Source organism: Sander lucioperca, chromosome 15 (genome assembly GCF_008315115.2).
Source record: "Sander lucioperca isolate FBNREF2018 chromosome 15, SLUC_FBN_1.2, whole genome shotgun sequence".
In the NCBI taxonomy this organism is placed as follows: domain Eukaryota; kingdom Metazoa; phylum Chordata; class Actinopteri; order Perciformes; family Percidae; genus Sander; species Sander lucioperca.
In genome coordinates, this window is record NC_050187.1 from 32501809 (window position 1) to 32526755 (window position 24947).

The 24947-nt window shown below is 41.5% G+C and overlaps 1 protein-coding gene across 6 annotated transcripts in view; it reads right to left on the reverse strand.

Annotated features, from left to right (window-relative positions):
* The window catches only part of atrnl1a (attractin-like 1a), a 326334-nt gene that overhangs the window by 254088 nt on the left and 47299 nt on the right, over window positions 1–24947 (reverse strand). For 5 of the 6 annotated variants that reach the window (XM_031315944.2, XM_031315943.2, XM_031315945.2 and 2 more), the window contains exons 6-10: window positions 23028–23202; window positions 21206–21293; window positions 18476–18722; window positions 10049–10232; window positions 7085–7239 (exon numbers count right to left, since the gene is read on the reverse strand). In XM_031315944.2, the coding sequence (XP_031171804.1) occupies window positions 7085–7239; window positions 10049–10232; window positions 18476–18722; window positions 21206–21293; window positions 23028–23202 (849 nt within the window). Of the gene's footprint in view, window positions 1–7084; window positions 7240–8123; window positions 8275–10048; window positions 10233–18475; window positions 18723–21205; window positions 21294–23027; window positions 23203–24947 lie in introns of those variants that run through there. The other variant, XM_031315947.2, reaches the window with a different exon arrangement.

A 24947-nucleotide genomic window follows, 5' to 3' on the forward strand; every position in this document is an offset into this window, starting at 1 on the left:
GACTAGTTAGGATTAAAAAAAAGATTGTAGTTTGGGTTAAAACACCGGTCTCATTAAGTAGTACTCCAAGGACACAAACACACGTTTTCTCGGTGAAAGTCTTGTGTTTTCTCCTTAACTTTTCTCATGGAACACAAACTCCACTCCATTGGTTGAAAGCCCTGTGTTTTAGGACCCATCTATCCACCCCGACCTCCTCCCTACCTACTTAGATCTTCACGCTCTTATACAGCAGCAGTCAATGTTGTACTGTAAAAATTAAAAGATAACAAAACTTTTTTAGACATTTGTTTTGAGACTGATGTAATACATAATTTATACTGAAGAGAACCAGGCTTCAAAAGTTAACAATCATAACACATGTTGGATACTGTAACAAGGTTCTGAAGAAGGTAAGCTTAAACAACCTACCAGACAGTTCAGTCTGGAGATTTAAATGTCATACCCTATTTGGAATCTATTTCTATATCTAGTTTTGTCAGCTGTACTTTAATATAACCTGCAAGGCCCTGTATCACATTCTCACCTCTGCTCAGGTGTGCTGCTGTGTGACAAATACAATCCACATGGAGAATGTGGTGTTAAAATGCTTTAAATATTTTTCACTTCTGGCACTTTTAAAATAAATTTAAATACTGCTGGGAAGTCACATAACGCTGTTCTTTTCCTTAAAATCAGCCCCAGTTGTCTTAACTGTGGAGGCAGGGCTGCTGACTTGCTATCCTCTTTTTAGAGTTTAGTTTTATAAGTATTTATTTTCACAGTATTAATATTTAAATGTAAGGTTTTCTTTTGAATGCTACTATTCTGTGGTGTTTGGTGCCATACCATTAATAAGTTACATCGGTAATATTGAGGATAGGGAGATTTTAAATAGTCAGAGGAAGGTTTTATGTTCTATATTTGATGTGTAACTTTCTACATAACAATCGTTCTTTTTAAGGGTTTTCAGTCAAGGATGTAGAGAGCATCATAGCACAGAGACCACACTGGTGATAATTATAAATGACCTTCTCATTGCTTCAGACAAAGGACATGTCTCTGTATTTGTCTTATTAGATCTGAGTGCTAAATTCAACATTATTCACAATAAAATCATATTACAGGGATCTTTGTTTGGCAATGAAAGAAACCACACTAAGCTGGTTTAAGTACTTCTCATCAGACCGATCTCAATTTGTTAACAATAAATCCTCCATGCACGCTATAGTCATGGTGTTCCACAAGGCTATCTGCTTGGACCAATTCTATTCACCTTATATATGCTTACTCTAGGCAATATTATTAGGAAACTCTCCATAAACGTTTGCTGTTATGCAGATGACATCCAATTGTATCTATCACTAAATCCAGAAGAATCTTGAATCTCTTGCTCTCCTTAAATTGTAACATGATCCCTTTAAACATTTATTTAGCATAGAGACACCATTTCACAATGATGTTGTTTCCATGAGCAATTGTTAAAGAAGTGAATCATTTTCAGTGTAACATTGAACATATTGCAGAATCATCCAATATTAATATTATGACATTATGTCTGATAATAGGGTTACATGCCCTGCATTTCAGTAAAATGTGTTTACTTTGACAGAATAAAGCTGGTAGGTAGCTGATTAGAATGAAGCTGTGGTACTTTGAGACTGCACATAATGCAGCAATGCAGAGTTTGTGCTTGTCAAATGTTGCATGTCACATACTGTTTGTTATATTAAAAAAAGAACTTGCGGCTTCTGATTTGTTTATATGAATCAAGAACGACAACACCTGAACTGCAGCCACAGCTATACACTTCTACCTCTAAATAAAAAGTAGCTTTTGATTTCATCTTCTGGCCGTACAGGTCACACACACCCAACCGCCCTTAGATTGAAGCTGCCAAATTGTTCACCAAAGAACTGCAGGCTCAACAGATACGTATCAGCCACCATCCACACAGACACACACGTCAACACGGATTTTAATTTCCTCTCAGGATATGAGAAAATCTGTGTTAATAATGCATGGTGGGACAGAGAGTGAAATCATGAGATCGGATCGAAGCAGGCAGGCGGGCTGGGCTGATTGACAGTTTGATCTGATCTGCACTAATGGAGGACTTTATGGAGAAGGGCGGGAGGAGGAGGAGGAGGTTTGAATGGCAGCCACTGTTTGCTCCTCCAATATATCATGGCTCCGAACGTCTTCCAAACAGGCTTCCAGCCTGCCCTGGGCTTTTCAGTGGGCTGTGCCATGCGTGCAGCAGACAGTGTGTGATGGTTTTGTGCCTGTGATGTGTCAAGTTGGAGAGGACCACGTTTTTAATCAGAGTTCATTTCCCCCCCCAAATCTAATTAGAAGTGTGAGGGTGGCAGGGTTGAGGGGAGGATGGGAGAGCTGGAGGGTGAGAGGGAGAATTAAATCCAAATTAAAAGTGCCTTCCACGTCGAACCTGAATCTACAGCAGAAGAGCAGGAGAAGCTAATAACGCTGCATCACCCCTCCAAGGTTAGCGCGGCAAAACAAAAACAAATTAGTGCTTGAAAACCTCTCCGCTCCCAGTGAGTGCGGAGGCAGGGACTGGAGGAACGGAAGACTAAATAAAGACGAAACAATGGATGGAGAGAAGTGACTTCCACAGGTGGAACTAATTAATTATCTCCTAAATAGAGAAAGGAGAAGAAATGAAAGTAAGACAAAGAGAAGGAGAGGAGGCAAGAAGCGAGGAGAGGAGAGGAAAAGTAAGGAGGGGACAGAAGGACAGAAAAGCAGGTTGAGGAGAGATGAGAGGTGAGAAAAGGAGAAGAGAGGAGAGGAAGGAAAAGGGAAAATGGTGGAGATGGAGAGGGACAAAATGAAAAGGAAAACAGAAGAGGAGAGGAGACAAGAAGTGAGAAGAGGTAAGGAAACGTTTACGCAGGGGAACAAAGAAAAAGAAGCTGAGCTGAGCTACTGACAAACTACAGACTGGTGTGGTTATAATGCTACTAGTCTATATTCACGACGTTCCACTTCCGGGATTGCTCCGGCACTGCCAGAAATTCCACCGGATGCATGTCTTTTCGGCCGATGTCCGTTTCCTTCTGCTTTCTTTGTGTTGTAATTTTAAACTCTGGTGGATTTCTGAGGACTATGGTTAACTGCTCCTCAGATCTCTGCAGGGTAAATCCAGACAGCTAGCTAGACTATCTGTCCAATCGGAGTTTTCTCTCACACGATTAAAACAACTTTTGAACGTACACGTACACGTTCGTACACGATTGTAATTGGTTTAAAGAAATGCCAATCAACCAGAGCACGTTTTTCTCCCATCCCCTGTTACGCGTTTCTGGATTCTTTTTAAAAATATATATATCGGCCGATATATCGGAATATCGGATTTTTAAATCACCAAATACTTGTATCGGTATCGGCCTTAAAAATCCTTTATCGGTCAGGCTCTAATACAAATCATTTTTGCAGGAGTGTGTTTTCAGTTGAGACTGTGAATTTGCCCTAAATGTCTCCTGCTACCTCCCTTCGCCTACTTTCCCTTTGTCTTTTCTCTCCCTCCTGTGTCTCTGCGGTGCGATAAAGAGGTGGGCTAGCGGACAATAAAGTTGTGCAGATCTGCAGACAAGAGCGGTAATGAATAAATGATGATATTCTGTATTTGTGCAGAGTTGAGGGACATGTAAATACACACATTTATTACGATTGTTGATGGGGCGGGAAGCAAAGCGCAGCATTCAACACTGTTGTTCCCAACTTCTCTAAGACAGGGACGCTCTGTAAACAAATGCTTTATTGCTTATTATTTGCCTTTTATTCACAAGCTTATTACCTTTATCTGGCATACCTTTATTGTCTTCAGGTAATTCTCTTCCACAGTATTCCATGCTTCCTTTTCTCTCCCTAAATCCCTCCTTCATTAACTCTTTATTTCTCTCCCGCTCTGTGTATATCCCTCTCTCCTTCCTTAATGCTGTGCGCTCTTATTTCTTCTTATTGCTTCTAAGATTTCATTGCTTTATCTCACCAATATCCCCTCCTGGCGTTTTTCTATAATATCATTTACAGCAGATTGGGATGAGCAAGATAAGAGAAAGAGGCGGAGGGCAGCTTTCAACCACATCCCAAGGTCTTCTTCAGCCGATGGAGTTTTCTCACTTAACATGAGATAGTTCAGCACATCATCAACACGACTGAAAGCTCCATAAAAAGCTAGCTAGTGGACGTCGAGTTGAGATTTCTTCTTCATCCTAACATACAGCCATAAAGTACAATTCATTCGAAACAGACTCGTGAGTTAAAAGGTTCAGTTAAAAAGTTAAAGAGAGTTAAATACAAGAATGATGAAAATGCTACGCTATGCTACATATTTGGCATTCTATGCAAGTTAGGATAAAAAAAATATGTTGCATATTTCTATATTTGCACATTTTGCACAGTTGGTTGGGTTGGTGATAGTCTATATCCACGACGTTCCACTTCCGGGATTGCTCCGGTGCCGCAGGAAATTCCGCCAGATGGATGAATTCTCGCCGATGTCCGTTAACTTCTGCTTTCTTTGTGTTGGAATTGCTCCTCAGATCTCTGCAGGGTAAATCCAGACAGCAAGCTAGACTATCTGTCCAATCGGAGTTTTCTGTTGCACGATTAAAGCAACTTTTGAATGTACACGTTCCACCAAAACAAGTTCCTTCCCGAGGCTATTTAGCAGAGGCACCATGGCTCCGCTCAGCACTTAGCACCGCCCAAGACGATTGTGATTGGTTTAAAGAAATGCCAATAAACCAGAGCACGTTTTACTCCCATCCAGGAATGTTGTGTGGACTAGCCAGATCCTCCTCCGCAGCGCTGTGGAGGAAGGTCTGGCAATGCAAGACTATGTGAAAACTAACCTTTAGCTGGGATGCAAATTTATCAAATTACTTTCAAAATCACTCTGTTGATCAACACAAATCAGGTCTGGCAATGGGAGACAGGTTGGTGAGGAGAGGGATGGCCTCCGGGAAAAAACTGTTCAGGTGTCTGTTGGCAACTTCACCATAATGTTCCAAGGACATGGTAACTTCACCCACTGAGCTCCTGCTAAACCTCCTGCCTCCACTCTCTATGCTTCTCTCTGTCCTCCTCCATCTTTATTTCCCACTCTGCACCATACAGCACCTTTCTCCATGCGTATACATCCATCTTTGGGTTTTTTCCCTCCTTCTGTCTTCGTTCTTGTTAATCTCTATGCTCCCTGTTGTTTCTCTTCTGTGAATAGACACTGTAATCCTTCTTCTCCTCTCCCAAAGCTCACCTCCATTCTTCCATTTCTCCGTCCCCGTCGAGGGTCGGAAACATCCTCACGCCATCTGGTCTATGGTGCGACTGTGTAGCCTGTAATGGGATTCTTAATCATCCACACTCTCGACCTATCCTGCAGCCTCTTTGAACAAACTCCTGTTTACTCCCTCGCAGACTGTTCTTCTTTTAGATTATTTTGTGTTATTTTTTTGGCTCGGTTACTGAAAGCTTTTTCTCTTCCTTTGACCCTCTCTTCATACAGTATGCACCACTGCTGCTGCTGCTGCTGCTGCACTATTCTGATTCACACCAGCAAATCACTAGTACAAACACAACATTTGTATGTATGTGTGTGTGTGTTTCTGCAACGCATTCTCATCATGGTTTTTAGGAAGTTTGGTTAAACTGTATTTCACACTAGGAAGGTTAAACTTTGCAATTAATCCGCGGCTCACATGCATGCCGAGTACGAAAGTAGGGACGGTCCGTTACACTGCTGTAGGCTATATTATTATTATTAATATTTTGTGGGCATTTTAGCCTTTAATAGACAGGAAAGGGGGGAGAGAGAGGGGGAAGACATGCAGCAAATGGCTGCAGGTCGGACTCGAACCCTGAGCCGCTGCGCTGAGGACTAAGCCTCTGTAAATGGGCGCCTGCTCTACCAAGTGAGCTACCCAGGCACCCTACTGTAGGCTATATTAAACATCACTGACAATGTATTAATCAATAAAATGTAGGCTATCTTAAAATAGAAAACATTACACTTCATTACATTTTGTATTTATAACACTATTGTATTATTGTACAAATTAGCTATTAATTAACAGTAATAGTACAACTTGGGAGCAAAACATGCTCTGAAAAAAGTTAACGTAAAGCCCTGTTCATGTTAATTAAACAAACTGGACTTTGGGGTCAAGTGTAGTCAGATCTGTGCCCATGGTCCCGGATGCAAAAGCCCCCCTTACTGCACTATATTTTTAGATTTACCTGCCAACAGAATATTGTGTTTTCCTTGACATAAATAAAGAAGTTTTCACCATAAATCGGTGCCTAAAAATGTATCAGAATGCAGGAAATTAAAGTCTTTGACGCTCAAAATTTTCTGGGGGAGGACCCCCAGACGCCCCTCTTAATATGTGCCCCCCCCAAAGGCCCATTCTGAGCCAGGAAAAACCCTGCTCATGAACAAATTCGTATGATATTCTACGGAATTACGGCGACTGCTGGCCGAACACGTGACCGCCAGTCAAATGACAGTTAAGTTTAGCGGACTTTACAGTCAAATTTAGCGAAAAAAAGTTACTGTGAGGCAGGTACATGGCTTTTTACTTTTCGTAGCTACTGTATATGTACGAATGGTTCATGAGAGCCTGGTTTCTGTGTGCAAGAAACTGTGAATGACTAATAAGAGCAAATAAAATCATGAGGGTCATCATGAGTAGAAGATTGGCCTAGCAGGGTGTTTGTGTAATGGGTCCTCAATTATTATCACATCCACATACCGTATGGAGAGTATTAAATATAATATAATGCAATAATTAGGAACCAAAACCTTATCATGTTTTAAACACATTGTGGTTCTTCTGTGAGGAATAAGGGTCTTAGGATGGTACTCCATTGCATGTTTTCTTCTTAAGCCTTAAAAAAACTGTATTCATTGAAATATTTGAATGAACACGACATCTGCTGGGTCACCCTGCGTTACTCTTCCCCAGTCATGTTTGGGTGTAAGGAAGTAGTTGGCAACTTTATTAGTTCCATCTGCTGCAAGATATACTGTAGCACCAGCCACGGCGGATGGGTGTGATTATTTAGGACTTGTTCTTACCTATATCGTATGCCAGGAAGTCAGCAGAGAAGCACTTGGCGCCGTTACTTAGTGACGTGTCATTGTGAGTGTTTCCCCCGAAAACCAGCACCGTGCTGCTCAGAAGCACCGCAGAGTGGAGGTACCGCGCTACGCCACTCTCCCCGAGGATCAGCCTGCACGCACACACACACACACACACACACACACACACACACACACAAACAGAGAAAAGAGTGCACTTCAGCATGCGACGTGAGACATATTAGGAAAGTGTTAATTTGTCAGTAATGTGAGTGTGTGTGTGTGTGTGTGTGTGTGTGTGTGTGTGTGTCCACGGTGCCATGTTATTGATGGCGTCTGTCTGGGTGTGTGACCTGGCCTGTGGTGACTGCCCTTCATACCAACTGTTCTTTCATGACACACACATACACACACACACACACACACACACACACACACACACACACACACACACACACACACACGAGCATCAAATGAACTCGTCAAATCAGACGAGTCAATTATCTCTTTTAGTGCGTTATGCCCCTTGAGGAGAAATATGGACCCTGATCCCAGACCAGTTGGGAACCACTAACATACAGATGTCATGTACAGGACTCCACCCTGCCCTGGTAGACTTTGCCAGGAGCGTTCTGCTGACAGAGAAGAAGAGATGGTCTTTACATTAGGCTGTAGCTGTGTAGAATAGCTGGAATACCCACACATGTTTCTGTCTGGGAATTTTCAAAAGACCACCAGCTAAAGTGACACCTGACTCCGAACACAAATTCCATCTGGAAAGTGAGAGCCGCGGAGAGACAGCAGGTTGTGTGTGTGTACATGTGAGCATATGCTAGTGTATGTGTGTGACTGATGGAGCCAAGTGTCCTCTTTCACCCATCCATCTGCCTGGGGTCAGCTGAGGTCAGACCTCCTGTCGGATCCTTCCACTCTCACCCTCCTCGGCTCTCTCTGACTCAAGCACATCTTCTATCTTTGCACGGTTGCATTACATAACACTGCATGAAACATTGTTTTTTTAATCATTTATTCAAGTTTTGATTAACTGATAGTATGCTCACTTGGCTCCTCTGTAAAAGTAAGACTGGTGCATGAAATTACATAGTGCACTCATTCTCAAACTGTGGTACAAGTACCACTGGTGGTATGCGAGCTCCCTCTAGTGGTACGCGGATGGAATCTCTGATCTAGTATTTAAAAAGAAAAATGAAATAAATTAATTTAAAAACAATACTTTAGAATACTACAATGTTTCCAATGATAATACTTAAACTATGATCAGTTAAAAGAACATTTGAAATGTTTGTTTAAGTGAAATACGTTTCGATATTAGCTTGCTAACGTTACATAGTTATGTCTAAGGTGCATACAACCATAGTTAGATACGAGCTGTGATGCAAGATAGTAAGCAGAGGTAAAATGAATGGTTCAAAAACACTGCAATCGTGGCTCTAAACAGGAACTATTAGGAAGAGGCCTAGGCGTGTGGATGAGGAGGAGAATATTTTAAACAGCCCAGTTGAAACTTAAGCAGCTGCGGTGAAGTCTCCACAGCACCTGCTAGCAGCAAACGATGCAAAACAGTACGGAGATTTGACCCATGTTACCTCAAATTTGGATTCAGTTGGAGTGGGATGGAGGAGGTACAGCCTGGCTGGTTTATAGGTGTGAATCTGTCTGTGTGATTATGTCAGTGCTGTAAAGACTGGTAACCTGCCTCTGACCTAGTGCATCATGGGACTGGGTTTATACACGATGATGCAGGCAGCTTTTGTGGATGTCAGGTTTCAGTGTTGCTGCAGGACATGGATATAGAGAAATATATTCAAAAGGTAGGCTGTGTCTCAAACCGCCTACTTGCACACTTCAAACACTTAGTTTTAAGTATATAGTGTAGATAACGCAAAAGGTCAGTGCACTGAAAGTACCCAGATGACCCCCTTAAAACGGTCAAAAAGTTCAGTGTGGAACGATGGTTTTATTTCAGTTAGCCTAATAGCTGGTTTGATTTGCATTGAGAGATGATTTTATGGAAAGTACCCCATACCAATCTCTAGGTATGGTGAAGGGCATGTGATGATGTGGGGCTATTTTAATTCCAAAGGCCAAGGGAACTTTATCAGGATGCATAGTATCCTGGATCCATGAAATAACTGGACTTTAAAAATAAAAATCTGCCTGCCTCTATGGGAATTTAACATAGGGGTGTACTTACTTATGCCCCCTGTATTTTAAGGAAGAACATTTATTTATTTACGATACATTATTCATTCACAAAGAAAATTGGTGTCCTTAAAGATTGGATTTTTCCTAATTCTTTTAATTAAGGCATTAAGATCAATTTGCAAAAGATGATTTTTTTATTCCTCTTTTTAGTCAACTTTAGCATGGGCGTCCTAATTTTTTCACATGACTGTACGTCCAAAGGTTGTTTTAGTCGTGCAACAGAAAACTCAGATTGGACAGATAGTCTAGCTAGCTGTCTGGATTTACCCTGCAGAGATCTGAGGAGCAGTTAACCATAGTCCTCACAAATCCACCAGGAGTTTAGAACGCCAACACAAAGAAAGAGGAAGGTGATGGACATCCGGCCGAAAATGAGGGACATCGGGAGGAAATTCCGGCCGCACCTGAACAATCCCGGAAATGAAACGTTGTCGATATAGACTTATTCAAAGGTACACTGTTAGAAAAGTCAGTAGAAATATGGGCTAATATACTGAAGGAATTTTCTGAAATGATTTTTCACAGGTGTTTTTCCATTTTTAGATTTTTGGATTAACAGAAATGTCAATTAAAGACACAGAGGATATACTAAAAAACGAAAGAATTTTCCGTTGCTGGATTAACAGAAATGTCCATAAACTTAACGGAAAAGTTACCGGTAATTTTCTGCCAGGACATTATCCATTTTTTCTACGGATTGTTTTCTTACAGTGTAACATCATTCTGTGCGCTCACCATGTTTTGGTGTGGACGTGGTATCGGTACATGTGGTCCACCAGGCCGTATTTGTTGTTGCTCAGCGCCTTGTATCCGCCGTGGACAAACACGCAGCTGCTGGCCTCGTCGTAGACGCTGCTGTGGCCGTACCCTCCCTGGACCACGGCCCCTTCGGCAGACACAACCTGCCACGAGTTAGACCCTGAGACACAGAGAGCAGACAGACTGTTTGAGTCAGTCTGATTAATCACAATCAGAAAAGGGTTTATTGCCAAAAAAAAATACACCTGTGTGGAATTTGCCTTGGTGAATTGTGCATACATGGACAAACAAACAAACATATTAAACATTAAAATGAAATAAACAATAAATTAGGGATGCACCGAATCCAGAATTTGGCCGAATATTGGGCTTTTTGACGGGATTCGGTTTCTGCTGAACCTTAGAATTTTTTTCCACTGAACTCTACGCTTGCACTACGCGCGCTACGCCTGTCAACGTAATGACGTTGCCGTTGATTATGGGAAGGTGTTTACATAGGTGGACCGTTTAATGCAGTAGGCTGTGAGAAAGTGAACATGGAAAGTACTGTTGTTGGTCAGTCACAAGAAGGCCATTCAAAGGAAGGACAGTCACAGCTAAAAACTTCTGTTAACCAGACGATTAATGTGTTTACTGTGTTAATGGACTGAGGATGGGAGGAGGATTCGGTATTCGGTTTCGGATTCGGCAGAATCTTAACCAGTGGGTTCGGTATTCGGCCGAACCCCAAAAATCTAGATTCGGTGCATCCCTACAGTAAATACAGAAACAGATATATACATACACAATAACTGTTGCATAAGATGAGTTTTTCAAGTTTAAGTTCAAATTAATTGTCACGTGTCCACATATTAGTTAAAAGCTAAAAGTTCCTCTCTTTGACCAAGGTGCAAGACAACACCGAAACTATGGGAACTATACAAGCAATTCCCTGAGTGGCATGTGTAAAAAGTGTAACTGCAACTACACACACGTGTGATGATAAGTTACCAAACTAAAACTAAACTAAGAGCAAATCAATTGAAAACAGCAGCAACGATTTGAAAAGTCAGTCACCAGCAATAATGCTTGCACTGCTTGAAAGAGAACATTACTGCCAGAAATAGAAAGCCATGCAAAAATGTTCCACAGAAAAGAGATTTGATCGTTGTTGTCTTTTTGTTGTTTTTTTTGGAGCTTTTGTACACAGAGTACGCAGAAGGAAAATACACAACAGAAAGTCGATGACTTAAAAAGTTTTTTGATGCTTTGGCAGGTTTGGCTTTCCACTTCCATGCCAAAAAGCAAAGCACTTTTAATTCTAGAGGTGAGATAGAGCGAAGGGAAGAGAAAAGAAGAGGCAGAGTGAGTGAGCCAAACCATGAGAGGGGCCAGAGGAAATTAGTTAGACTTTACTGAATTTAAAAGCGACCCTTTATTAGACCAGTGTGATGCATACCGATGAATTCAGCTGCATAGAAATCTTATTAAAAACAGGCAGGGATTAGGTCATCAGAGCACCTCCCACTAAAGAAAAGACAACACAACAAACAAAGCCTTAGAAGGAGGTGGAACTTCAAAGGCCTGAAATAACATGGCGTCATCCGACGGGTAAATCCCCGAGAGCACTAGTAGTACTAAGAGCAGAGGGAGGAAAAACTGAGAAACTAAAACACAAAATGAACTAGAAAGCACTCAGAGAGGGGATTTCTCCACACAACCCTCTGAATTAGCATCAAGAATCTGCATCTAAATGCACCCACTGGCTGAGGATGGCTATAATTATACGTGTAGGAATAATCTAATTTAATTTAATTTATACTTTTTATTGATCCCAAGTGGGGAAATTAAAATGTACACTCTGTTTGTTAAAAATCACTACACATCCCACGTCCCATTCATGCACAAATGGAGAGATGTCAGAGTGAGTGTTTGGGGGGGGGGGGGGGGTACGGTGCCTTGCTCAAGAGCGCCTTGGCAGTGCCCAGGAGGTGAACTGGCATCTCTCCAGCTACCAATCCAAACTCCGTACTTTGGTCCGTACGGGAACTTGAACCAGCGACCTGCCACTGCCACCCAAATAGCTATAGCATAAAAAAAAAAAAACTCAACTACATTTACATTGCTACATTTTGGTTTAAAAATGAAGATCTTTTGCTACGTTTACACCTCATATTCACACTGCTCTGGCGTTTCAGAGCCCCTAAAACAGAGAAATTTGAAAACACTTTTTGGTTTGGAATCTGCGGGGTTGTGTTGCAGTCTCAACCGCCGAAAACGGAGACCTTTGGCAACACCGACACTGACACCACTGTTTCGCTGCCTGATTGGGTCACGACGTCTCGTTCTCTGAGACCAAGGGGGTAAGCGAGCATTCGGAAAGCGTACCTCCTATGGAGAGATTCTGAAGCTAACAAGCCATCACCTTGTGTTAGCATTCCATTGACTACCATTCATTTTGGCGTTACTATGACAGCGAATAACTTTATATCTGAAGTGTTTAAAGACTCTATTTGTCCATTGTTTATTTCTAAAGAAACACGAAAATGTATAAAAGGCTCCATTACCTTGTATCTCACGTTATGGCCCCATATTGTAAAACTAGGCTCACGATTGTGTCATGACCACGCGACTTTCTGTCGCACAGTAGAGAAATTACCGTATAGTCAGGAGAAGCTCGCAGGCAATTGGGGGGACATGGAGGCATACAGTCAAGGGAGAAGCCCATAGAGAGTCCATTAAAGCATCGGAACAAAATATTTCAGCAACGTTTTGCTCCTGCTCCTACGCTCATGGACAGCTCCTACTCACGCTCTCCGTCTCTGCGAGATTGGGAATGATTGAGATTTCTCTTGGCGCAGCTACCAGAAAACTTACAACATCAGACAGGCTGCTCACGTCACATCTACGTCTTCAAGCTCAGTTTGAGGCTGCTCAGTAACGCTCAGCCATCACCGGAAAAATGCTTCTAATTGACTTCATTGGTCTCCGTCGAAGTCTACGGTGTCGCTGTGTCCATTTCTTTTGCTGCCTATGTCTGAGACTAAGCTACTAACGTTACCTGGGCAACTGGCGGAGTCTACATGCTGCCTCCTGTTTATGCCCACTATACGAGAATGTTGATGAGATTTGCGGTTTGGGCGTGTTAGTTTAAGCGGAGATTAGTTCTTCTACTGGAGCTAAAAAACACGTGTGTGCACGAAGATCGCTTTTGGCTCAAAACTCCACTTACATGTAAAAACCAAAACGTAGCAGTGTAAATGTAGCCTGAGGCCTTAGCACACGAATTAATTGTGAAAGATTTCAAAAGAGTCAGACCCCAGTTTCTCTGAGTTATAGCAATTTAAATGTATTATGTTGCTGTGTAATAAATTCCATTGAGCTTTACAGGATCACTACCAATTGATATCTGGCCACGTCATCGAAATGGATGGTACGTTTAAGAGTTATAGCAGTTTATGTTAAACAAATCACACCTGAATGAAGAGAAAGACTGGATGACATTTGTCGATGTGTTGAAAAAGTAATTTGGTTAATTAGCAAACACCAAAAGGCTGTTAGAAAGTAAATGGGAGCCAGATGGCGCCACTAGCACCAGGAAAACGTCTCTTGGCCGATCTTTCCACCTAACTTTATGGGAACCCATTGAATAGTTCTGAGTTACTCTGCTAACCGACGGAGAGACAAAGAAACATACAGGACCAACAGCTGGAGAAGATGAGAGAGAAAGAAAGACAGGAAAAAAATTAAGGAAACAAACAAATGCAAACAAGTGCCCAGAGAGAAAGAATTTAAAGAAGAACAAGAAAGAATGTGAGAAACAGCGATAGAAAGAGGGACAACTGTGAAGAGACGGCAAGAAGGTAGAAGGTCAACTCTTATCTCATCTCCGGCAGCTAATTGCTGTGAACCTGTCTCTCTGAGCGGCCATTAAACCCTTTTACCTCGTAATTTAAACTCTGCTTCTTCTCCCCTCTGTTCATTTCCAGGTTGCACTGACTCATGGTTGCTCCCCATCCGAAGCCTAATGATGCTCAGCGCAGACTTACGCTGTGACAGTGTCAGAGAGAGGGGGAGGGAGGGAGGGAGGGAGGGAGGGAGGAGATAGAGGTGGGTGAAGATGAAAGTGATGAGGAGACATGAGGGGAGAGAAGGAAAGGGGAAAAGGTGAGGGAGAGGAGCAGGAGATGACGGGGGGCCGAGGAGGAGTGATGACAGAGGGGGGGTCAGAAACTGTGGCCTGGAGGATGAGAGGAAAAAGACGGAGGGAGAAAAAGAAGGGGATGAGAGAGTATAGAAAAACAGAGAGAAAGGGGAAGGGAGAAAGAGAGAAAAACAGAAAGACAGGGAGATAGGAGAGTGAGGGAATGCATTGGATTCATTAATCATCTCCTAGACACTGCGGCCTGGGTGCCACCTCTTCTTAATGACCCCTCTGTGTGTGTGTGTGTGTGTGTGTGTGTGTGTGTGTGTGCGCTTTTGTTGTGTAGCTGCACACATGTTTATCTGTTCGAGTGTCTAATGGATGGTGTGTACATGTGCGTGCATGTGTGTGTTTTCCTCTCCAGGATGTGTCAAAGAATTCCAATCCAATTTTCCAACACGGTGTGACACTGTCATCTACTGGCTACTTAGGGAAACAGAGAATATAGCCAAAAGCACAATAGGTGGCCAGAAGTATGAGGACAACTACAAATTTCACCCATTCCAAAACTAAAGCTGCCACTCCTTTTTTTTTTAACAGATGTTGGAGCCCGGCTTCAGGGGTTTGCTCCTGGCTCTGTGCTCTGAAATGAAATGAGTCAGATTTTGATATCTAAGCTCAAACAGACAGACAGTCCAAAAGTTCAGCCTCTGGTCCAAGAGAGCAGCACAACAACCCATATTAGGACACATAACACGCATGGAGTTTGCCTTCTCTGGGTTCTGTCTAATGCTCACATTTTCACAGTGTATGTCTGCCATTGTTCAACACATTCTCATGAATGGGTTCGTACGATATAAAGGCTGCACAATTAATCGCAATTATCGAAATCCCAATATGGACTAGTGCAATATCCAAATCAAATGTAATATTTTCTAAAGGCACAATATGTGTCAAACCATTCTGGATTAAGTATTGTGGTGCTGCAGAGATGTCCCGGCCTACAAATCCTATTCTAAAGACTAAAGAATAAATCTTTGTTTAGTGCAGAACCTCACAAAATCACACTGTAATCTTTTTTTTCAATATTTTTGAAGAAATTATGAGAAAAATGATACAAAAATGATCATTCCCTCCAATATTGTGAATTATATCGCAAGCACAGTATCAGTCAAAAGAAACGCAATTTTGTGTTCAACATTGGGGGGGGGGTTGAGATCTCCACTTTTGAGGAAAATTGAAATGTTAAGCATCAAACACTTGATTTTCTGCATTCTGGTGAATATTTCTTCAACAATTTGTGCCTTTTCTGCATCAAGTTATGGTGCAAATGTCTTTATTTATGTAAAGGAAATTATAATAGCTCTGCACTGGCTGGTTTCTGTATTTATTTATTAATGTTTTTTTTTTTGTTTTTTTTTTTGGGGGGGAGGGGGGCATTGTTATGTTCAAACAGGAAAGGGCCTTCCCCAAACTGTTGCGAAAAAGTATGCACACTATTGACTAAAATATCACATATGATGTGGTATTAAGATTTCCCTTCATTGGAAATCATGGGCCTCCACCAAACCACACGAAATAGCCCCAGACCAAAAGTATGTGAACGGGGTGCCCAAATATGTGGTAAAAATACTTTTGCAAACTACAAGAAAAAGATGATTTTTTCAAGTTTAAAGGTGCTGTAAGTAGGATTGTGAAGATCCAGGACTTATCCAAAGAATTTGAACATCAACAACTTCTCAGTCCCTCCCCCCTTTCTGCTAAAAGCCCAAACGGTCTCCTAAGCCCCTCCCCCCACAAGAAAGAATGAATGCGTGTGCATGAGCAGTGATTGACACGCAGTTAGACACCCCCCCCTGGCCCTGATTGGTGCATCTGAACAGGGAGCTGTGGATTTTTGCAAATTGCACAACAGGCTGTAGGTGGTACCAGAGGAGCTGGATTATTTTTTTAAATGACCTGCTTCATGTAGTTCTACTGGAACATAGGGTCAGTTTCAGCAAATATGACAGAAAGTTAGTTTTATAAGTCTTACCTACTGCATCTTTAAGTTCAAATGAAATGTCACTTATCCACATAAGTTAAAAGCTAAAAGTTCCTCTCGTTGGCCAAGGTGCAAGACAACACCAAAACTATTGGAACTATACAAGCAATTCCCCGAGTAGCATGTGTAAAAAGTGTAACTGCAACTGCACACACGTGTGATGATAAGTTACCAAACTAAAACTAAACTAAGAGCAAATCAACTGAAAACAGCAGAAAACAATTTGAAAAGTCAGCTGTGCACTGCTTGAAAGAGAACATTAATGCAAGAATTAGAAAGCCATGTAAAAATGTTCCACAGAAAAAGATTTGATTGTCAACTTTTTTTTCTTGAGCTTTTGTACACAGATGAGCTACTGTACAGTAGGCTTCCCAGCAGGACTGCACTGTAACAGGGGCCTCTGCTGTCTTTAAAACCTTGACATAAAGAAGCTCCACAAAGTATGGCTCTGAGACAAGGAGATGGAGTTCCTTTCATGTGAAGTTTGAGGAGCATGTGTGAATGTGAGATGTGTTTAAGGCGTGAACCTGAAAATTCTGTCTGATATCCGACATACAAAAGAAGAGGCTGAGGCTGAACCTCCAGGATCTGTGTGAATAATGGAAGTGTGGGACAGAGCTTGGTGTTTTTATTGTACTGGTTTGTGCGTTTGATGCAGCTGGTAGGGGTTCCTCCCAAAATCTGAAGTTGAAATATTGCATTTGAGAATGTCAACAGCAGAAAGAAAGAATCAATATTTTTTATTTATTTCTTCTACCAATGATTCACCTAAATATTTTCTGTTTGTATGGTCCCGCTGATGTAGACGACATCATATATGTTCTGCAGAAAATGCAGAAAATACATGTGATGTTCTTCTTTACACATGAAATAAATGTCAGACCGCTAGCCTGGGAAAACCCTGACGAACTTCCAGCAAATTTGAGATTTGCTCTGCAAGTCAGTCTGGCCAAGAGCCCATTCAAGCCCATTTCCAATTTTTCCAAATCGAGGCACCAATCACAACCGTTGAGGCGGGCTTTACACGATGACGATAGTGCAGCGACGGCGAGCAGCTTTTTGTTTACATTCAACATGACGGCCACCGAAGCGCAGCAACCTGTTGATGCCGCTGTAGCTGCTACGTCACCCGGATCGTTGGTCTGATTGGTTGAAGGACTCTCCAATTGTGCCCAGAGGCATTTGAGCGCCGTCCGTTGGTGACGCCCCTTTGGAAATGGGCTGTGAATGAATCTTCCCCAGACCCACTCTCAGTTACAACTGAGAAGGGTCTAGTGTCAACCAGGCTATCAGACCGCCTGACTGATATGTGATGCGCATTCTTTTTTAGAAAACAATTCGTTTTTAGAAATGTCTCATGATGTATTGTCTTTAGAAGTGTAACATTTGCTTGTGTTAAAGAAAGAAAAGAAAATCGCACTTACTCAATACTATCAAATCGCAATATTTCTACTGTAGAATTGCAATGAAATTCGCTAAATAGAAATCGTAGCAGCACCCATGTATCGGGAAAGAATCAAATTGGGACAAAAGCATATCGTCCCAGCCCTGCTATGTCTACTGAACTTTTTGCACATTAATCAACATCTTTGCTTTTCCTGCACTAAACTGTTCAGCCTCTTTTATTATTGTTAAGCAGTTATGTTGTGTATATTGTTTATTTATGTTGCCGTTTCTTTTACATTTATTGTTAAACCTCGTAGAGGTTTCTTCCTAACAAAAAAGGGAGTTTTTCCTTGCCACTGTCGCAATAGCTACTGCTAATGCTTGCTCTTGAGGCAACCACTGTAATAGTTGGGGCTTCGTAAACTACAGAGTTTGGTCTAGACCTACTCTATCTGTAAAGTGTCTCGAGATAACTCTTGTTATGATTTGATACTATAAATAAAATTGAATTGAATTGAATTGAATTGAATTGAATTGAATTGAATTTATTTCCTTTTAATATGTTTATGTATGCACCATCCACCAAGGCAAATTCCTTTTAAGTGTTACTTACTTGGCAATAAGTCCCTTTTCTGATTCTGAAATTCAATCAATCATCTCAAAAATAGCAATTAAGACAACGAGTCTGTATTAAAACCCAAAGATCTGTGTGAAGACTGAACACAGCCTCCAGAAAACGTTGACAGCTTCAAGAGTCCCTGTGTTTGACTTCCATCGATAAAAAGCAATTAAACCATAGGCAAAGGGTGAAAAAACAATCGATGCCAGCGGAGTCAGCAGGTGCACTTACTGATGTTGTACTCCTGAACTTTGTTGCTGTAGCTGTAGACCGGCGAGTAGCCAAAGAAGATCAGCATCACCGGCTCGCTGTCGGCCAACTCCACCACATGGGCGCTGTGCCCCTCCAGGGCGTAGGGAGGAGGCGGGGCTGGTTTCCGTGATGACCAGGTGCGCCTGGGGATGTTGAACACCCACATCTCGTCCGTGACGTTGGCCGATTTCGCCTCCAGCTTCCCACCAAACATGTAGATGTCATCCTACACGAGGGAAAAAAGACGGATGGAGGGGAGTGTTTGATTGTAATTAATGTAAAGTTTAAAGTACTGATGATCACTTTCATCATGGAGCTGTTGTGCGTACTTGGTACACATATCAAAAGAATGTGACGATATGTTGCAGGCTGTGCCATAGTTCCACTGGTGAATAGGATTGATATAGGATTTTACATACAATTAACTGCTAACATTAGCTAAGGTCTTAAGGCGTATGACTGCTAACTGTAGATTTTGTTTAGATATGACAAATTGTAATTATATAATTGATTATTGGTTGGACTATATATTTTTATTATTATTCAATTGCAAGTTGTTGGTACTTAACCCAAAACACGTTCAGAGCAACAAAAATGACAAATCGGGGGATACAGTTAGAATAAATATTTCATGATAACAAAGAGGCGTTGTTTACTTCATAGGCTGTGTACTTGTGTTATCACATTGTTTGGGTCACATGACAGTGATATATAACCAAAAGATGTATCCTGGGATTCATTCAAAACTTTGATTTGTTTTTAAAAATAATACATAAATAAATATGTTTTAATTTGACTGAAAGAGACAATGATATCATTAATCGCAATTATTTCTGAGACAATTAATTGTGCAGCAAAATTTGGAATTGTTACAGCTCTACGAGCGACGCCTCTCACATGCTCTAATATGCACTTCACTCCACATCAGGGCAACTATTAAGTTATCCCGTCTCCATCTGCTGTGCAGCAGCGACAACGCCATCGAGGAGTCGCCTAAAATATCAGCGTGAAACTGAAGGTGAGAAGTGAAGAGTCAGCAGGTCTGGTTGGATGTCTCTGTTACTCCATAAGATAAAAAATAAAACAAGCATGTCTGCTTTGAGCTCAAGTCTAAGAGCTTAACCCTTGCGTTGTCCTCGGGTCAAATTTGACCCATTTTTTAAGTATTTTTATATCAGAAATAGGGGTTTCTTTCAGCCAAATTGCCCAAAAATAACCTGGATGCATGGATGTTTGTTGTATGAAACCCATACAACGTTCAAGTACAATTAATGATTACTTACATTTAGTTTTGGGTGTTTTTTATTCACTTTAAAAGCATTTGAAAAAAATGTTCAATTGGTTTCAAAACAGAATCGTGACTTAACTTTGACATATACCAGTCTGTGATCCACTCAACAGCCTCTGATCTTAACTATTAGTCAAAATAATTCATAATTTCTGCTTTTTCTAACTCAAAAATGATGCACTGTATGATGCCATTTAAATTAGGTTAATTCCCATGAATTAAAAAAAAAGCATTGAAATAAGCGCCAAAAAGTTCATTTTCAATTTTGACCTGGTAGGACAACAAGTTCATTGGTTGCCGGGAAGACAACACAGGGTTAAATGAGAAGGCGATGAAGTGAAGTGATTCCTTTCATCCCCTCTCAATGTTACATGGAGGATTTAAAGTTGGAGCTTGTGTGTACAGTAAACAAGCCAAGAGTTACTGCTGCCTACAAAGGCAGCTTCAGTCGGATCAAATAACACCTTCATCGCAGCAGAACAGAGACATTTGTCTTTAGTCTCCCTCAAATGACCTCTTCCACACAAAATAAGCACATGCATGATTCTGATGTTCTCATTTCTTCACAGGTAAGGTTAATAATGGGCTGGATCTTCTAAAAAAGTGCAAATGTTTGAAAGAGGTATGATTACTTTCCTCAGTGTTTCCTCTATGTTGATGTGTTGACGGCAGCCCGCCACGGTAAAATTTCTGCCGCCACGGTATCAGAAATAGGGCAGACGCACAACAGGGTTTCCGCTATGTACACCGCGCACCGCCACTCCTTCAGCTGTTTATGAAAAGTCATAAAGTCATAACTACACGACTCTACAGAGCCGTCTGCTCTGCTGAACTCAAGTCAACTGTCATCCACTCTCTCTCCCCTTTAGGGTGTGCAACTGGAACAGTGACAGGACGTCATCACTCACGAAGTCACGGCATCCAAATAAACAACAGAAAAAATTTTAGAGGAAACACTGCTTTCCATATTGAGGATTTTTGGATTATTAAAGAAATGATTAGTCTATAAAATGTCTGATCATCACATGAAATCCAGCAATTGTGTCTCCTAGCTTATTTTCTCTAGCAGGCAGAATCTAAAATGTGTTCAGTTTGCAATAACTTGAAGGAGAGAACAGAGGCAAGCACAAAAGAATTAAAATGGTTAAAGTAAAAGATGAATCAATTTTACATGATTAAACAGTAAAAAACTGATGAGCAGTCCAATCCACACGTTTCTACATGCAGTGAAATATAAACCGCATGGAAGTGATGTCCAAAATACACTGAGGCTTTTTAACTGGTCTCTACAAATGAGCTGCAACATTATTTTATAATAGTAAACTAAAGTGGTTGGAAATCAGAGGAGTTATATTTTTGTACTTTACGGCCTCACTCAACTTTTCAGTGTCAGTGAAATGCAGCAGCCACAGCTGTATTACCTGGTACAGAGCCAATGAGTGGCCGTATCTGTAGAGGGGGCCGCTGCTGACGGGCACCACATCCCACGTACCACTCTCCAGGTTGTAGCTGTAGACAGAAATAAATCAAAGAAAAACAGAAGGCTGTTTAAGTGGAGCTCAACAGTGACCGCCCAATTTTTTTTAACAGCTCTGGTTCCGGAAGTGTTTTCCCCATTCAATTGTTTCATGACATTTTAAAAAATTGCTTATAATTTTTAAAGAGTTTTAAAGCTTTAGTGCATAACTTTTTGATATTAATGAACGTCCATTACATTCAGGGCATTGCCAAATGAGTTGCTACGAAGCTAATTAAAGGTGCTCTAAGCGATGTTGGGTGACGTCACTTCTTGTTGACGTTCGAAGTATTGTCAAACAAAACGGAGGCTAGCATCGCCCCTCCCTCCTCCTCATCCCGTCCCTTCCCCCTCCCTTCCGTGCTTCCTGAAACAGTCATGAACGTTCATTGTGGAAGTAGCCTACGTGCTAACGCTGCTGCAGTGAGGGCTCAACCAACTCCTTCTTGTCGGTTATTGGCTGGAACACTTTGTTATGTTTTGTGGTGCAGGTTGGCGCAGTTTGTTTTTGTTGCCGTTTGTGGAGCCTGGGCTGTCTACAGAGAACGTGTTTTTTTACAGTGTGTTCAGGGGACAGGCAGCTCGCGGATAGTGAGGAGATGTTTGCTGTATGTGACGATGTTGTAGCCTAAAAAATGAGTGACATCGCTTAGAGCACCTTTAACACTATCATCTCCACAGAACTCTCTCGGTATTTCTTAGTCAGACTATGTTCAGAAGATTGTGTCGTCCGGGGACATTCGCACGCAGAAATTCAAGTGAAGATAATGACCTCTTCTGAAGAGTCCATCATGTTTTTATAATCCTCCATGTCCTCCTTGGCTACAAGCAACTGCATGAAGGAGTGGTGGGGGGGGGGTGCGCGATCACAGGAAGGCTTGCATCACGTGGACGCGCTAACAATTTTTTTTGTCATTACTTAGAATTCCTGGGGGCGAGAGAAACTACGCTTTAAGCCTGCAAACCAAGCCAACCAGCTACGAGATTAATCATCAAAACATTTTGAAAACGGCAAAAAAAAGGCAAAGGTACAAGACCATGTAAAAGAATTATCATTTAGACTTCAATGGCAGAAGCTCGATCTAGCCGTTCGCAGTTTCAGTAAAGGTTTCCATGGTAACAGCGAGTTGGACCAATCAGAGACGTCACTATTACGCTAAGGATTGTGGGAAGTGTAGTGTTTCTCCATAAGATCGCGAATAAATCATGTTATTCTCAATACAAGTTTGATTTTTATACGGACCTCTAGCTTTTACTGAAACAGAACATTTCGTTACACAACCTCGGAGCTCGTCGTCAGTCTGCCTTGGATGGTTTAGACACTATGGCTGATAATGAAAATCCTTATGGAGAAAATCAATGGGATTTTTACTTCCGGAATGACACTGTTGAGCGCCATTGAGATGTGTAACAGAGGAGGGACCTTAGACCAAAAATGTTGGGAACCACTGTTCTAATGAGCCAGCATGCACAAAACCTTACCCTGTCACTCATCATTACAGCTGTGCGTTTCCTGCTATGACGTGCCAAAATGTCTGCTGTGAGAAGGATCTATTGGCTATCACTGGCAAAAGAAATCTTTGTTCTGTCAGTAATGTGTTCTCTGAGTGTGATTTCTAACCCTGGGATCAGTTTCACAGACAGACAGACAGAAAGACAGACAGACAGATAGACAGACAGACAGACAGACAGACATAAAGCTGCTGAGTCAGACTGGGGCTGCTTACTTGAGGACCATGTGGTAGTTGGAGTAGTTGAAAGAGTATCCTCCCACCACCCACATCAGCCCAGAGTGCACCAGAGCCTGGTGGGACGCCCGGCCCAGAGACTGAGCTGACGGTTTGACGCTAGGTAGCACCCAGAAGGCCTCAGTGGAGGGAACGGACAGAGAGCAGTCTGGACCTGAGACATAGAGAGACATTACATTTGATTTAAATAGCATCTTTAATAGCCACCAAGATGGTTAAAAACCACAGCCATCAAAATCACGGTAAAGGATGTTTGAAACAGGTTTGAATTAAGTTTTCTCGTCACACCCTCAAAAGAGTAGATATGTGGTATATGAAGTTTGGTGTCACTGTGTGTAGAATTTGAATTCTTTTTGACTTTGCGCCCACTGGAAGTATCAAAAAAGCCTCCACAGATCTGACCTGAGAACACTGCAGGTAAGCGGCTGAAGGTAACACTTATTCTCACCAAGTTTTCAGTAGTGTCACATTTTAGGAAGTTTTTGCAGGGGTCTCCAACAAGTCGCTTGTGAGCTACAGATAGCTCGCGAGTAGGGTTGGGTATCGTTTGGATTTTTACGATTCCGATTCCATAACCGATTCTTGAAAAACTGAAAAATGACATCAAAGAAAGGCTTTTCCGTCCGTTTTGGTGAGCCCAGAGGGAAAATATGGCATTTTAAAAGTAGCCTACATTTACGGTAGCTAGCTAACGGTAGACTACAGAGAAAGTGTGATATTTTTACGTCCATTTCGGAGTGAAAGAGGGAAAATATTTCATTAAATACATTAAAGGCATACGTGGTCTCATTGGAACTACAGCTGCGCGAGCTGTAGTACCAATGAGACAACCTGTAGGGGGACCGAAGAGGGAAAAGTTACATAGTATGCCTTTAAGTGGAACCGAAATGAGGAACCAAAATTTGCGTTCTAATCCGGTCCGATTCCTACCGGTTCCTATTTAACCGGTTCCATATTGGTACCCAACCCTACTCGCAAGCAGGTTTCCAGTAGCTCACCATTAGATTGACAAACTGAGACACAAAATTGATGATAAATGCACCTCTTCCGACACATAGATGTGTAATAAAGCCCCTTTTACACTATATAGGCCTAGTATATAGTGTAATAGGAAAATGACAACAACAAAAAATCTGACAGTTACCTCCTGATTGTTTATCAAAAGTCACTGTTCACAACCATAGAAACTACATTTATGTTATGTTTTTGCTTTATTGTTAGACTCAAGGTCCAAAAAAAGAAAAGAAAAGAAAAACATACAACACAATAAAAGGAAGACTACGAACACAAATCTCACATATACTGCACTACGATTATATATCAGTACAATGTTACACCAATATACTACCGGTCAAAGGTTTGGGGTCACTTAGAAATTTCCATTCCACTCCATTTTAGACAGAATACCAGCTGAGATCAGTTGCATTGTTTTTTTTAACCAGGGCAGCAGTTTTCAGATTACAATTGCAAAAGGGTTCTCCAATGTTTTCTCAGTTAGCCTTTTAAAATTATATCAGATTAGTAAACACAATGTGCCTTTGGAACATTGGATGAATGGTTGCTGATAATGGGCAATGTAGATATTGCATTAAAGATCAGCCACCCACTCAGATCAGCTGGTATTCTGTCTATAATGGAGTGGAATGGAAATGTCTAAGTGACCCCAAACTTTTGACCGGTAGTGTATATTAATAATATTTTGTTTTGATGAGGAAATTGCACAATGCTTTCAACGGTTACGAAACAAGTCACCATTGCAGCGGACAGTCTGCCTAACAAAGAGGAAAGATCTGTTCTGAAACATTCACTGGTGCTGCTGACAGACATAAAAAACAACAACTTTTAACCTTCAAAATCTTTACATAAGATCAGTCAATACTCATGTTTTCCCCAAAACTG